This window comes from Lygodium microphyllum, chromosome 7, assembly GCF_053477565.2.
Source record: "Lygodium microphyllum isolate KBCC chromosome 7, Lygodium_microphyllum_v1.1.10, whole genome shotgun sequence".
Taxonomy (NCBI): domain Eukaryota; kingdom Viridiplantae; phylum Streptophyta; class Polypodiopsida; order Schizaeales; family Lygodiaceae; genus Lygodium; species Lygodium microphyllum.
The window spans coordinates 54,361,995-54,379,038 of NC_141141.1; the positions used below are offsets into that span (position 1 = coordinate 54,361,995).

The following is a 17,044-nucleotide window of genomic DNA, read 5'->3' on the forward strand; positions in this document are numbered from 1 at the left end:
TTAGGGTAAGAGGGAGAAAATGACAAGAAAAAGTTTATTACCTGAGATTTTCCGTCCCTATTGAGAATAAATGGTCTATTGTTAGAATACGCTTGGTAAAGCTTGCTATGCTTACAAGATAAAATAGCTCGCCGAAGACAAGACAAAATATGTCGAAGACCCGGCCCTGAGTGTCATGTGTATGTGTGTGTGTATGTGTGTGTATGTATATATATATATGTATACATATATCTTGCCAAATTATACAAAAAATGGCCCCGCCGTATGAAACACGATTACTCATGACCTTCTAATTGACAAGAGTTCATTCACGTTTCATACATGGCTAAGAATGCAAGTTTTCTCAAATGGAAATTTTTTCCACTAATGCAATTTTGATCATGGCACCTCCCATGGACAAGACTTCTGTTGTGTTTCATATGCCACTGAAATGCAAGTTTCTTGATATACAATAATGGCTTGTAAAACGTCATGATAATAAGAGGTTCTATTCTTAGGATACTTGTTGATAATAAGATATTCTATTTTGAGACATGTAAAACTTCATGACATTTATTCTCTTTGATCAAATATGTGCCCCAAAAAGGAGTGATGTATGAAATATGATAAGTTATGGTTCTTCCCTTGGAAAAGACTTCTTTCACGTTTCATATAACACCGGAATGTAAGTTACTTGATATTCAATCCTGGCTTGTAAAACTTCATGATAATAAGATGTTCTATTTTTAGGATACTTGTTGATAATAAGATGGTATTTTTTGAGACTTGTAAAACTTCATGACATTTATTATCTTTGATCAAATATGTGACCTAAAAAGGAGTGACGTGTGAAACACGGGAGGTGTTTGTTTCTCTTGTCTAGAAGGAGTCCTCACATTTCATACGTCTTTTGCATGTATTGTTTTATTCAAATTGAAGGTAGACTATGTGATTAGTGTTTGCTTGCTACTAGGTGATTTTAGATAACATTATGTCAGAAATTTGGAGATCTGTCTTAATTTTCTTGTATTATTTATTTTCTTTGATGTTTCAGATGGCTAGAACAAAGGCCACTGCAAGGAAGTAGAAAGTTGATCCTAGAGGTCTTGCCTCAAAGATCCATAAGTCCTCCAAGCCTTCCAAACTTACAAGGAAATCAAAACCAAGGAGAAGGTTCTCATAGCATGTTAGGTGCCTTAAGGAGATTAGAAGTGTAATGAAGGCTTTGAGTAATGCAATTCCAAATCTATCTTTTCATAGGCTTGTCAAAGAAATTTGTGACAAGCATAGCCTCGATAGTTTTAGATGGACTAGGGCAGCTCTCAGCTATATTCAGAAGGCTACAAAATATTTTTTGATTAAGTTTTTCCAAGATTCTTATATTTGTGCTACTCATGCACACATGCTTACCCTTATGAATAAAGACATGATAATTCTCATGAGATTGAGAAATAAGTTTTCAAAGGTCCTTGAGCTAGTCCCCCTTTCTAATATAAAGGCTTTCAATATTTTAAATCTTCTTCCATCCAGAAAGAAAAAAAATTATCTTGGTCTTAAGGTTGAATATGTCACCCATGAAAATGACACAAGACAACATGAGAAAGAGGAAAATGCCATAGAAGAGTAGGCACATAAATGGAGGCAGTATAAAAGAAAGAAGGAATAAGAAAAGGAAGTAGAACAACTCCCATCATTTAAAGAGGAGTTATCTACCCTTCTTGAAAGGGTTGACCCTAAGGGCTTCAATGTTTGTTGTTTTTTACATGGTGATATTAACAAAATATCTGATATGTTATTAATTGTGTTAGAATTCTCAAGAATAAAGTGAGAGAAGTAAATGACTCTATTCTTCTTGTTGGGTTGAGATATAGTATACCAAATTTTATTTTTACTCACTATATTTTTCTAGTAATAGACTTTCATGTTGATACTTACTATCTTCATTTCTTTGCTAGGTGTGGAATGCATAAGCTCTTCTTTGATAAACAACAAAAGATTGAGGTTTTTAATCCATCTATCTCATACTATATAAGGACTGAGCTTGATGCAAGTACATTTGACCATTGGTTCAATTCAATTGACTTAGAAATCCCGGAGGTTTTTCTAATTCCATACAATGAAAAGTAAGTAATTTGATATTTTATTAGATTTTATGATATCTTGTTTTTTCAGATTATTGAAATATTCTTGTTTTTAGTTCTCATTGGAGCCTAATTGAAATAGAGTGTGTAGAGAGGCAATGTTTTCTCATCAATTCTATAAAAGGAAGCCATGAAAATTCTAAGTTGTAAGTTATATAATCTAGGGTCTCCTTGATATTTTGATATTTTTTAAAGGTACTCTAAATATTTTGATTTTTCTTTTGTAATTACTCTAGATTTTATTACATTTTTTGTACAGAGCTGTAAAAAGATTGATTAAAATGCTAGAGAAAAAGCCTCCCATACCTTTTGACTTACTTACAATAATGCAATATAGACAATTTGCGGTAAATTCTTGATTAATATGGTTGGAACATAATATGAAAATTTATTCTAAAAACTATAATAAATATGTTTCATAGTTTTACTTTATATTGTTGATTGCAGTGTCCTCATCAAGATGATAGTTACTCTTGTGACTGGAGAGTAATTGTGAATGTTATAAGATTTATTTAGTTTATTTATCTGAATGATGATAAACTTATAAAGATAATGTGAAACATACTAAACTTTGAGATAGAGGTTTATTGCAAAATAGTCCATTGTGAAAAAATAACAATGAACTAAAAATATTTTCTTACAAATGTATGACAGTTTATAAGGGATTGCTATAAAAGTGAGTATGTTTGGTATATAAGAGCAAAGCTCATAAAGTACATAATGGTCAATTGTATATAACCAACAAGAATGAACAATAGTGGGATCTTGGATATTGAAGAAGAGGAGGTACAGGTAACTACAATAGGTAAAGCTATGTCTTTAAGACCCAAGGCAACCAAAGCATCAAAGATAAGTAAAAGAACTCCATAAAAAGATGTCCATTCTCCTAAGAAAAGTTCTAAAAAAAAATAGCTTTGCCTCATTGATTGTAAGCCCTTGTGTATAAGTCATGGAAATGACTGACAAAAATTTGCCACAAAATTTGTACATGTATTTTATATTGATTAATAGTAAATAGATATTTTCTTAAATATCCTTGCATTGTATATTCTTCTCTCCTCGATATCTGTAAAAAAAAGTCACAAATATTTGTTAATTAAGAAGTGAAATCAAATATACACCTAAGTGAATATAATATGATATAAAAACTTACTTGTTTGTTATTAAGTTGTAACACAAATGAGTATGGTAGTTCAATATCTTCATTTTGTAAATCCATCCTCACTTGATGTAGTATACATGAGGATCTAACCTTTAGGATTGCAATAATGTTCTCATTGTACCAAACATCAAGATTCACTATAGAATCTTTGCTAAAATTATAAAGATTTTGACCTAAAGCAACCAGACTACCACCAATATAATGCCATCTAGTATAATAAAAACTAAGGATGAAATTTTGGGTAGCAATCATATATTTACAAGCTATCGAGTCTTGATCTATCTTACATATAATTTTTTTTAATGTCCTAGTGTCGCATCTCTCATCAACAAATTGTATAACATGATCATATATTAGTCTCTTTAATGAAAGCATAGCCTTTGATCTTCTTATCTCAGCAGAAAATAAGTCAACAAATATATTAATAGGCATGAACAAAGTAACTTTGCTTAGCCTACTTGAGATACTAGGTTTTAATGCTCTCTGTATCTTAGAAAATATTTTACATCTATAGCCTTCACTAGTAGGTGGACTTAGCAAAGGCCACTCAAAGCTTTAAAAATTAGACAAAGGAAGGGAAAAAAATTGATCCCCATTGGCTACGTTACATGGGGACAATATAAGAGTGGTCATAGAAGAATATTCCATTCTCTGCAAGCTTTGTCTTCTTTCTACCTTTGTACATCTCTTCTCCAATCTAGCCATACATCTCATCAATCACATCAACAATAGACTCGATTGGTTGCCATTCCTCAAGATTAGAGGGATAGATATCGACAATACAAATGAACAAATGTTATAATAAAAAACTTTAAACCAAGTCCAAGATTTGAACTTCCAAGTTTCAAATATAGCTCTCTATGCATAAACACATATTGCACAAGAACCTCTTTTATGCTATTCTTATTTACTCTAAGCTTGAAACCTCGGATTCTACCCTTCCAAGTAGAGATGAACGAGCTCTCATATCTTCGCATTTTCCCACATTTTGCCTGTTGCATGGTGATCCAACTGCCTTTGCTAATGATTATAGGAATCCATCTTTCATCTTTTTGGAATGAGTTAAACACTGATATGGATGTGATTTGGGAGCTTGGATCCCTTGTTGAAGGTCAAATTTCTGTATCCATGGCGTATATATATATATATATATATATATATATATATATATATATATATATATATATATATATATATATATATATATATATATAGAGAGAGAGAGAGAGAGAGGACTAGGCTACCACAAAGGCGGAAAAAACATGAGATGGATTAAGAAAAGAAGGAAAAAAAATGTGCCAAGCTTTTTTCTAATTTGAATTTAGAGTAAACCTGTCATTATCATTAATCCAGATATATCATTAAATAAAAGTGATCGGGATTCTATGCCATCAATGCAAAGAATATCATAATCACAAATATAAGAGACTAAAAATAGATATGGATAATACAAATTTGTAATATTATTATATATATATCTTTTTGTAAAATAATTTTTACATTTTTTAAAATAGAAGTTCCGTTTACAGAGGGTTTTCTCCTATTGGTCTAGAGCACTCTCTGTCTATCTCCTAAATGGCATTTTCAAGACCTCAAAACTCTCGTAATGCATGTTAGTAAGCAATATGCTTATGTATAGCAATCATATCCACCATTGACCTACGGCAAGTATGTTGACCATATACTTGTCAAAGGCTGAAGGCTGAAGATGAAGTAGGGGTAAGAGTGATAGGCCTTAGCATCATGGAATTGCTACAATGGCCTTTAGGAATCGAATCCATAGTTGAACTACATTGAGTAATAATATCCATATATTTGCTAATGGTCTAGAAGAGTTTGCTACACAAAAGAAAGGTTTGAATCAATGCATGATTGGTGAAACCAAGAATAGATATTGCTTGGGTAGATTTTGAGGAGACATGGTTCTCTCTCTCTCTCTCTCTCTCTCTCTCTCTCTCTCTCTCTCTCTCTCTCTCTCTCTCTCTCTCTCTCTCTCTCTATCTCAACCTCCCTCAGCCCCCCACCATCCCCCTATCCTATGTTGCAGGCCTCTCTCTCCCTCCCACAAACCATCTCCAACACCACCAAGAAACTCCTCTTAGCTAGCTCCAAGCTCATTATGCAAGATTCCTGACTCTTCCCACTAGCTCCTAGCTTGTTTATCCACGCTCACCCATGCCACTCCCTACATTTCACTTAATCACACCAAACTTTCCACTTTTCCAGCCACAAATTTGCACTCCTTCCAATCACTCCAATCCTACCATCCAATCATCCATCCTGCCCTACACCTACCTTATGCCTACCCTTCCAAATAGCCATCATGCACAACTCCCCACCTACAAATCGTCAGATCCTAGCCCCAAATTTCTTAGAAATATACCATGACCTATTACCTCATCACATTTCAGCTTGCAAATTAGGTTCTCCTTTCTCGGTACAATTAATGGAGCAAGTTGAGATCGTTGGTTATCAATGCCATTAACAAAGCCAAACGAGATTTTGACAATGGTCTAAACATAGCAAATAGGCAATTGATGAAAGGATCAAGAAACTCAAAAACAAAATACCAAGATAAAGAGATTGCATCTCTCAAGAAGATGCTAGAGAAGACGCAAATTGGCTCTAGACGGAAGGGAGAAATCCAAACCAATGTGGTAGAGATCTTTGAGATAAAAGAGAATATGTGTTAGCTCCAAAAGAAATAGGAAGAAATGACAAAAGAAGCTAATTCTTGGGCAAAGATGCTCAAGAGAACCTACAAACAAGTGGAAGAAGCGGACAATGGATCCAAGTGGCTTGAAAAGGAAATCAACCATCATAAATGAGACATTAGAAGAACCAAAAAGGAAAATGAGAGAACACAAACATGTGGTTAGGCTAAAAAAACATAAGAAGTTGGAAGAGGACACCAATGAGCTATACACCAAGATGAACAGAAGGTCCTTTCTACATATTTATATTCATCAATTCAAACTTCTTCACATGAAAAAAAAGAGAAAGGGGATTGTGAGAGAGGGCTATTGGAGAATGTAGAGAGAGGGTTGTGGGAGAGAGACAAAGAGGTGAAACAACACACACATACACACGCACACACGCACGCACGCATGCACGCATGCACGCACGCACGCACACACCCACCCACCAAGCATTCAAGCAATTGAGTTTTTGGAAACCCCAAATTTACAAGTTCCATGCAACTACATGTACTTTTGGTTTTTCACTTTCTATGCTTTTTTGGATGTTGGCATAATTGGACTATCCCTGATGCTTTCATTTTTTATTCTATTTTGGCATGTGTAGCTATATCATCATTTGCAAGGCCTCCATCAGTGGTAGTTGAGCACCACCCAAGTACTTGAGTCTTCTTACCAAAGATGATATGTCTCCCAAGCATGCTACCATTTCTTTAGTCACTTTGATCTCTGTAATCAATAAAATTGTCCATTGAGAGAGAGAGAGAGAGAGAGAGAGAGAGAGAGATGATAGCGAGGAGCAAGATGTAGCAGGCACACAAGGAGACGCAAGCATCGAACATCAAGCAGAGCTAACAACAAAGACAAAGTTGAAAGTGCACAATGTGGACAGTTTCATGCAAATTGGCCACCAAAGTGCCCTGCTAGGAATGTCACATTCCTAATAGTGTTCTCTCGCCAAGGATTCTGACATTGGAACATGATCAAGGCAATTCCAAAACATCTTGTCATTCCTAAGGCCCGTTCCACTCATTCTATAAAGACATTTTGCATAAAAAGATGTCACCCCTTGAAACATACATCTATCTATATATGTTTATACTTTTGAATGAAACAAGCATTCCACAAAAGGGGGAGAGAGAGAGAGAGAGAGAGAGAGAGAGAGAGAGAGAGAGAGAGAGAGAGAGAGAGAGAGAGAGATTCTAATTGTCCCTACCAAGATTGGGATCTTACAATGTGCTCAAGTCTCAAGTCTTCTGTGGTTAATCAGAATTATCATCTTATGATCAAACATCACAAGATTGGTGGAAATTGACAGTGATGGAGGGATGGATCAAGGAGATGCCATTCAAATGTAAGATATTCATTTGGAGAATTCTACTGGGTTGACTTCCCCTTGCATTGGCTCTCCACCACAGGGATATTTCCAATGGGAATTGTTTTCTTTGTACCACTATATTTGAGTCTTCCCAATTTAGATTCATCTCATGTCCTTTTGCTCAAAAGATTTAGACCCTCCTTTCTAACATTTGGCATACTATGGTGGGAACTAGGATGTGCCCTTTTGATTGGGTCTTTCACAAGGCCAAATATCATGGTCCAACACAATCTCATATGAAGATTTTGTTTTTCTCAGATTCTGGGGTGGTTGGCATATTTGGCTCACTCGTTATGCACCCATTTTTTATGCCACATTGGGTCATGTTGCGAAGCTTAAGGGACTTTTTCAATGGCAACTTGATCTTATTCAAGATGCTAATATCTTGACCAAAGATTATTTAGTTTCTTGGCATTGGGCGGTCTCTTCAATGACCCTGCCCTAACTTTTTTTTGGGACTAATATACATACTCTTTACGAGAGAGAGAGAGAGAGAGAGAGAGAGAGAGAGAGAGAGAGAGAGAGAGAGAGAGAGAGAGAGAGAGAGAGAGAGAGAGGATGGTGAAGCGTCGCCTACGCCCCGTCGTCTGCGCCACGTCCTCGTCGTCTGCAGTCCTGTCGCCGTCGCTTGCAGGCCCGTCGCCTGCATCTGGAGGCTCCTCGACTGCGTGCCCTGCCCTGTTGTCGCCCGCCTGACCTGCGACTTTGGCTCCTGGTCGTCGCCCGTCCGCCCTGTGTGTCAGGGCTCCTGCCGTTCTCTGTCGGACTTGCGCCCTATGGACCGTCGCCTGATCCCTGCCCTGGAGCGCTCCTGCCGCTGACTGTTCGGCCCTGCCGTCGTCCTACCAGTCCTCCACCTCAGCGCTCTGACCTTTGTCGCTGCCCGTTGGCCCTGCATTTCGCCCTCTTGCACCTACACTATTAGGATTGCGCCCTGCCCCACGCGTTATCTACACTCCCTCGGGACAGGCCACGGCTGAGGCTGACAGGTAACAAACAGGTTCCATCGGTTGTGCGTGCGGAATAAGCCCTCGACAGCGCCTCTGTATAGAAAAGAGAGAGAGGAAGAGAGCGAGAAAAAGCGAGCGCGTGTGAGAGAGAGAGAGGGATAGCGGCCTGCGTTCGTTTCTACCACCCGTAAGCTCTTGGCTTTGCATCTGACCTGCACAAGTGGTGACTCAACATGGCTTGTCTGGATATGGCTTTTATCAACCAAATGGTGGCAGCCCTTGGTCCGGATTCTGATACAGAGGAACCAGAGGATATGGTTCCTTGCACAGAGGAGATGCCCTCTGGTCCTGATTTCCAGCCTGCGGGCAAACGCACCAAGCATGCTTCGAAAGCGACAACGGATCATCAGGAACGTTCTTATGCTTAGGTTGCCTCTAATTCTGTGGATTCTCAGAATGTTGACTAGGAGCATTTGCTGGAATTTGCCAACACTCTGCTTGGCGATTGTGTCCAACATAATCATGAAGCTTTTTCTGACTCTGGAATTGAAGATGTGCTGGAAGCCACGGTGGACCCGAAAAATGTCTTGCGCTCATTTTCGGTGTTCTATGACCGTGCTGTTATACTCTTCTTCATTGGCAAGATCCCAGTACTTTCCCATATTCGCCAGTGGCTGCACAATCTACTACAAGGGGAGTGTGTTGAGGAGATTTTTATTGGGCCCCGAGGCTTCTATGAGGTGCTGTTGAAATCTGAGCAGCATCGTGCTGATCTCCTGTCTAAACTGCCATTGTTCTTTGATCGCCGTTTGGTCCATGTTGTGCCATGGCGCCCAATGGCAGATTTTCAGCGCCTGCTTCAACGTGAATGCCCTGTCTGGGTTGAAGTGGAAAATTGTCGGGCTGTCTATTGGCCACTGTTAAAGGATGCCATGCCTGTTATGGGCACTGTTCTGGTCCCCCCGAGCCTCAGGGCCATGAATCGTAACCGTTTGTGTATGTTATGGGACATGGCTAGGAAAAGGCCTGCTTGGTTACGTCTTAATTGCTCTGGCATGCATCCTTTGCACTTTCGTTTGAAATGGGGCAACTTTGCAGGACATTGCTTTTCGTGTGGGAAATTGGGGCATTTTATGGCCGAATGCCCAGAGAAGCAACAGACTTCAGATGCTGAGCATGTTGCGTTGCCCATGGAAGATATGGTGTGCGATGTTCCATCGCAGGATGCCACCCAGCCACCTAAAGTTTTGGATAAAGGTAAACAGCATGTTTCGGGTTTGGATTCCCGTGGCAATGACTGGGTGGATGTATGTGCAAAAAAAGGTAAAAGGCTTGATGTTGGCCTGGTGGATATTGGGCCTAATGCTTCACAGGATTCCATATGCACTTATATGCACCGGAAAGAGATGTTGTCTTCAGAGCATCCTGCTCCTCCTACGGTTTCTTCTGCACCTCGTTATCAGTCTACTAGGAAAGTCTATTCGAACGGTCCAAAGGGCCCACCTGCTAAATTGGCTTTTGATAATAAAGGTAATGTGATTACCCCATGGGATCATCGTTATCCCCGCTCCACCCCTAAGACAGTGGATATTCCCTCTACCTCTAAAGCTGGCAGTCAGAACTCTTTTGCCGTGTTAGCTGATTTTTTGGATGAGGGAGTCCTTGACATTCTGGTAGAAAAGGTTAAATCAAGGCAAGCTGTGCCTCGTTCCTGATTTCCTTTTGAATACACATGAAGATAGCCACGTGGAATGTGCGAGGCATTTGTTCTCGCCATAAGCAACATGCCATGTGGACTGTATTGTATGAGAATCAGTGGGATATCTTGTGTGTTGTTGAGCATAAGAGTCACGGTGAAGCAGGAAAAGTTGTAGATTGCCATGGGTTTCGCTTGTTTTACGCAGGGACACATGCCATGCATTATTCTGGTGTGCTTATGATTGTACATGAGAAATATCAGCCTGTTCTCATTAAAAATGATGTACATGGCCGCTTTGTGGTGATTGAAGTTTTATTTGAAGGAGAGATCTTATGGTTGCTGGGCCTCTATGCTCCGAATGACCCGTTATCCCGCAGGGATCTTTGTAATACTTTGCAGATCTCCTTGTCACTTGGCAGACGGGGTTTTTTGATGGGGGATTTTAATATGTGTGTTGATTCTTCCCAGTCCATATCAGAGCATTCGGTGATGGACGCTCCGGAAAGTCATGTGTGGAATGCTTTTGCTCTTGTTGTACTTAAGCAAGATCTCTGGTCTTGGCTACACCCCTCTTCTATAGGGTCTACTTTCCATTCTGCGCAGTATGCAACTATATGGTCGCGGTTGGACCGCATGTACATCATGCAGGATGATGATTTTCTTCCTGAGATGCTGGAAATGAAAGTGTTGCAACAATATGCCTTGTCGGACCATTTCCCTCTACAGCTTGAGATGCTTGCACAATCCATTGCACCTTTTAAGCAATTCCTGGATAGACTCCCTTTGCGCTTCAACTCCTCTTATTTGAAGCATTCAATCTTTCAGGGCTATATGCAGCAATTGATTGATAGATTTTTATTGGACTTCGCCGCTGAGGGCAATGCTTCTTTTGAACAGTTACTCTCTAATGTGCAACGGGTTGCTTGGCAATATGAGATCCATCATGCCTCTCTTTGTCGGCGGCGTCGGCATGTAGCGGAGGCCTTACTGGCTTTGGTTTGTTCTCTGCTGGGGGACACTCCAGATGATGTATTCCTGCTGTCATTGGCGATGCGTTTGGCTGATCTTATTAAAGAGTTTCAGTTGAAATCTTATCAGCAAGCCAAATTGCAAAATTTGACCGACAACTTGCAAGACAGTGCTTGTCAGACTCATAAGTTCTTTCGAGCTCTACATGCATCTCCTGCTCGAGAAAATATGACCAGACTACAGGATCCAGAAGGTCGAATGGTCATTGATCCCCAGACGATTGTGAATATGTGTAGGAATTATTTTATTGACCTTCTTGGTTCTTCTCCTTCGCCTTCTAACCAAGTTACTCATGCACGTTCAGTTTTCTATGATTTGGTCCGCAATCAGGTTCCACTTGATATTCAAACTACTTTGGAGACAGATATTTGTGAGGCAGAGGTTATGGATGTTTTGTTACACCTGCCCAAGGATAAAAGTCCCGGTTGGGATGGTCTCACCAATGAATTCTTTGAGACCTCTGCTACCCAACTGGTGAAACCATTAACGACTATGTTTTAGTAGGTTTGGGAAACGGGGTTCATGCCTTCCTCATGGAAAGAAGGTCTTATTAAACTGCTTCCTAAAGTCCCTTCGCCGTCAATGTTGAAACATTGGAGACCAATTTCTTTGATGGGTTCGATGTATAAAATCTTTTCCAAAGTGATGGCGAATCGGCTCCACAAGCATCTTTCGGCCATTGTGCATCCACTTCAATATGGTTTCATTAAGGGCCGAAACATTCTACACAATATCTTAAATGTGCAAATGACTATCGACTATGCAAGGCACTCGAATCAGCAAGTGGTTTTGATTCAATTGGATCTGGAGAAGGCTTTTGATTATTTAGACTGGTCTTTCATTGCACAACTTATATCTACTATGGGCTTTGGTACTCGGATGTCCCGCTTGATCTATACCATTAGTACTGCGGCTTCTTCGCGAGTTATGCTAAATGGTGGCGTTACGAGCCATTTGTCCTTGCACGCTCTGTGAGACAAGGTTGCCCTTTGAGTCCTCTCTTCTTTGCCCTTGCGACTCATCCGGTTCTTTCCATGTTATCTTCCATGGCAGCTTCTACTCAATTGGCTGGATTGCCCCTTTCTTTTGGACAGCACTTCATTACTCAATTTTTGGCTGATGAAAGCTTTATGATTCTGCATGCCGACAAGGACAATCTTCGCAAAGCATTAGATGTTTGGACGCTCTTTGGTCATGCTTCTGGTCTTCATATCAATGCTTTCAAATCGGCCATTCTTAGTTGCACGGAGTGCGATTTACAGTCGTTGGGCTGGCAGGGACAGGTTGTTCCCCGTGGTTCCATTGTCAGGCAGCTTGGGTACCCTTTGGGTGTTGATGTTCGGCCAAAACAACTTCTCGAGTGGATTTCACAGAAACTGGTAGCTAAGTTTCTATATTGGAAATCACAGGCTTGGCTCTTCCATATTCGTCTCAAAGTGACTCAGACAATTATGTTGCCGATGCTCACATATTTCTTGCCATTGCTGCCTTGGACTACTGCTACTTTGAATGCTCTCACTCGGCACATTCGTATCATGTTATGGAAGAAGGATTCCTTGCAGACAGGCATTTCATGGATTCCTTGGTCGCATACATGTACCCCCAAACGCATGGGTGGTGGGGCTATTGTGGATGCTGAAACTCATATGCTGGCACTTCGTTGGTCTCTTTTTCGTGCCATGTGCATGGATCAGCACCCGTGGGTCCTTATAGCCCGTTATTTTCTTGAGGATCATGGGCTTCTGCATGGTAATGCACAAATTCGTAGCTCTTGGTGGCATGTTCTTAATGTAGACTTGCGGTTTTCTAGTCCTTCCTCATCCCTGCTTGTTCATTTGATCTGCTCCTGGAAATTGGTTCTCCAGAAGGCGTGTTGGCATCCAACGGAGGACCGCTTACATACTAACTCTTTTCAACTGGAATTGTTGGCAGTTTTGTGATTACTTACTTGGGAAGGCAAACATGAGCTCAGACCAAAATTTAACCGAATGGCACGTTTGGGCTTGACTTCAGTTGCAGATGCCACCCTTGCCAGTCGCAACGTCTTCATATTCTTTCGAACAGCTAGGAGGCTTTTCAGAATCCCTCGTGGATACCGTGATTTATGGGAATAGCTTTTGTCAGTGCTCCACCCTTTCCTGCCCTTGCTTTGGATTGTCCTTAGCAGGACTGGGACCTTGCGGGTCGGTTGAATTTGGGAAAGGCCTCAGCTAACCAGGTGTATCATCTTCTGATTAAAGATTATCAATGGCTGATTACTAAAGCTAATACTGTATGGGGATTGCGGAAATCTCAATCATGGTGGAAAACAACTGTGATGGAGGGCTGGTTGAACAAGACACATTTCAAATGCAAGGTCTTTCTTTGGAGGGTGATGATTGGTGGTCTTCCGCTTGCTTCAGCCCTTTCCAAGCGTCGAATCTCTAACGGCCATTGTTTCTTTTGCACCACTACTGTGGAATCGGCCCGTCATCGATTTATTTCGTGCCCTCTCGCTAAGAATATATGGTCGCTCTTGTTAGCGGTTTGGCGTGCAGTGGTTGGCTTCTCGCTAAGCCCTTTTGATTGGGTTTTTGTACGACCAAAATACCCCACACCGGCACAGCCGCATATGAAGATCTTGTTTCACTTTCTTAGATACTGGGGATGCTGGCACAATTGGACCACTCGGAATGCCTTTCTTTTTGATTCGGCCTCTAATGTCCCGGCACATATTGTGAGGCTTAAAGGTCTCTTGCATTGGCAGATAGATCTCATTCGGCACTCAAGCTTACTCCCTCGGGAGGACTTACTTCCCTGGCATATGGCAATTTCCTCTGCGTCTTTGCCATGACTTTTGTAACTCTTTTGTAGTTTAGTACTGGAGCCTTTACACATGATGGCTTAGTGTCATCGTGTATCTTGTAATCAAGTAAACTTGTACTTTTTTTCGTAACTAATACAAGTACCTTTTACGAAGAAAAAAAAAAGAGAGTGTGTGTGTGTGTGGAAGTAATGTGAATGAAGAGGGATCATTACAGCAATCAACTAGTACAATATTCTGCACTTAATTAATGTTTTACTTCAACTTTTCTGTACTGCTCTTTATTGTTCTAAAGACAACCTTCTCCGAATTCTGTACTTAGCATGATATTTATGTGATTGGAACTAAATATATTAAGGGTCAATTTTAGTTACACAATGATTAAAGCTTGGGTGCTTTTGTGAAGAACCTGTTCAATGCTATCAATTATCAAGATTGATCCTTCCGCATTTTAAATATACTGTAACAGGATCCCCAGTTACTCCTACATTGATATTGTGCTTGCAGCACTTGCATCCTGTCACTGCTAGTTCACAGTTACCATACTTGCAGCAGGCGATCCTTCAGCATTCTGGACACCCTATCAGCATCCACCGTTACTGCTACCTTCACTGTTGGCTTGTTACACCAAGCTGTGACTTCACCCCACCTATTGCCATAACAACAAATGTATTACTTATTCCATGGTTCATTATTTTGAAGACACTAAATTACCCTGCTTAGTGCAAGAACCTATAACGAATGTGAGATCTGGGGAAGACTACCGTAAGCAACACAATTACATGCACCATATTCAGTAATAGAGTTAGGTCAAAAAGATAAGACCATCAAGCCTTCCCATTGTTCATCTCAGTCTACACCACTTTTGCAGTTTCAACAAGCACTGCAATTGAAACCAGTGTTTCAATTAAGTGTGCTCTAGATGAGGTCAGGTTGAAGTGATTGAGCATAAGAAACCACTCAGTCAGCCATTGTCCGTCGCAATTAATCGGCTGGTTTCAAATGTTGCTACCCAAAAATGTTTTTGCAAGCCAAGAAAAAATAAAGAATAAAACCAAAGCTTAAACAAATACATCTTAGTAAAAAGAATGCCCATAGGGTTACAAGAAAGGTCTACAGTGCAGAGAAGTATCATAAATCAGTTGTCAACTCCCGTCAGCATGGTTCACTAGCCTGTTCAAAAATGCTGATACCCAAAAGGGACTAAGCAAAATTATGCTTTTTGTGTTCAAGAAAAGACACTTTTGGTGGTAACAAAAGGCCCAATGGAAAATACAAAATTGTCAAGGGCAACAAGAAAGACTTAAAAAATTAAACAAGCACTGTTGTCAGGTTGATCGGATCAGGCTGATGATGATGGCAGCACTGGAGATGGAGTACTCTGATGTTAGAGTGTGCAATGCACAAAAAACTGAGATATAATCTGCCCTAAACTGGGTGGATGATGTAAATAGCCAAAATGAACAGAACTGGCTGACCAGCAGCAGGGGAATAAAATAATGCAGTTGGCCAGTCATAAACTGGCTGACCAGCCTGCCTGGAGCAAAAAAATGCTGACATCAGCTGGAGAACAGGCTGCCTGACAGCTGGAAAAGTTGGAAACTGTACACTACACAGTGTGAACACACCTGACACTCATCACTGAAAAAGAAATGCATACAAATTGGATGCTAGAACAGTAAGAACTCCAATGTCTCCGTTGAATTGTTTTGAGTTCTAACAAGAAACCTAATACACTATTTCCAGTCATGATCTTCACCCTGGTTGATGGTGGAAAATTGTTTTAAGTTTCATTCTGCTAACTTCCTCCCAGATGTAGCTGTTGGGGCGAGTAATCCGAAAGTCTAGGAGGTTGTGCAGTTTTGAAATAGGCAATCCTCAGTCTGCCATCCACAAGTTTCCCAGTCCATGCTTTGGCTGACCATCGCCACTAATCAGCCAAATCATCATCAACTGGTGTGGAAACAATAGCTCACTCTGCTGATCATTTGGCACCATACTGGAATAGAAGCATGAAAGCCTTAAGGCAATTAGAATGAAGATTTCCACTTTGACAAAACTCATGAACCATAGTGACAAACACACAAAAAGGCTCACAGCATCTGGCGGAGAACCATGGCAATCGAGGTGAGATGATAATGACCTAGTGTGTCGATATATCATACAAGTATTCTCAAGCTTGCTGCATCTAGACAGCAAGATGCAATGAGGCCATAGCAGCAGCATATTTGTACTTCAAAGAACCTTGCTTGCATTTGGGCAAAGATAGATGGGAGATGCTCCCAAGGTGATTCTGATTGTATGAGCAAGAGGCGAGAGACCTTACATACATGCAAATCGTAAGACGATGGTGTGACATTGCATATGGCCATATTCATTGTTTGACGAGACTTATTTGTGCTTGTCATCTCCCCTAGAGTAGATAATTGAGGTGATAGCATTCCTTTGTCTATTTTTCTTATCATATGTAAAGACTTAAAGAAAGGTGTGTGGCCCCATTCATACACTTTTCCAAGCACATCACACTTAGGAACACCAGGGCACTTTTTTCCCTCTACAGGAGGTCTTTCCCCCCTAGCCTTGTATATATGCCTATTCATTTTTAGGGCATACTTAGTCTTGTAAATATTCTCTATTGATACGCCTCAATACACTTTGAGTTATGCTCTCTCAAGCTTCTTATTCTCAAAGCTATGTACTTACATTCCTATAACCCTAAACCCAACAATTAAGCAGATTCGTTGGGATAGTTGAGATGCAAAGGCTCATGCTTTGATTGCATCGTCTATTAACCACACCATGATTCCACATATTCACTCATGTAAGATAGCTAAGGATGCTTGGGATACTCTTGCACACTTGTATTAAGGAAGAATTGAGGCCCATGTTGTCTACCTCTGTAAGCAATTAGAAAGGATGAAGGTAACTCCATGGAGTTTCTTAGCAAAGATCAAAGATATTAAGAAGCAGTTGAGTGTTGCAGATGAGATTTTGCTAGACAATTCACTTGTGCAAATTGTTCCTAATGATCTTTTTGATTCTTATTAGAGTTTTACATCTACTCTTCACTTGATTATGAAAGACAATCCAAATGCTTTGTTATTTGATGAGTTGATTTCTCTTTTGCTACAAGAAGAATAACGAAGGCAAAGCAGGTCCATTATGGGTGTTGTAGAGCTTTTGTAGCTAGTTAGAAAAGTAAAGGTA

At 40.2% G+C, this 17,044-nt stretch overlaps 1 protein-coding gene across 4 annotated transcripts in view; it reads right to left on the minus strand.

The window, feature by feature from the left end:
- Positions 1-2,787: 2,787 nt before the first annotated feature.
- URH2 (uridine-ribohydrolase 2) overlaps positions 2,788-17,044 on the minus strand; it is a 235,457-nt gene continuing 221,200 nt past the window's right edge. Inside the window, exon 9 of one of the 4 annotated variants that reach the window (XM_087681375.1) lies at positions 2,788-3,186. In XM_087681375.1, the coding sequence (XP_087537501.1) occupies positions 3,147-3,186 (40 nt within the window). In that variant the 3' untranslated portion in view covers positions 2,788-3,146. Of the gene's footprint in view, positions 3,187-14,081; positions 14,487-17,044 lie in introns of those variants that run through there. The other 3 variants (XR_015691312.1, XM_087681374.1, XM_087681373.1) reach the window with 3 other exon arrangements.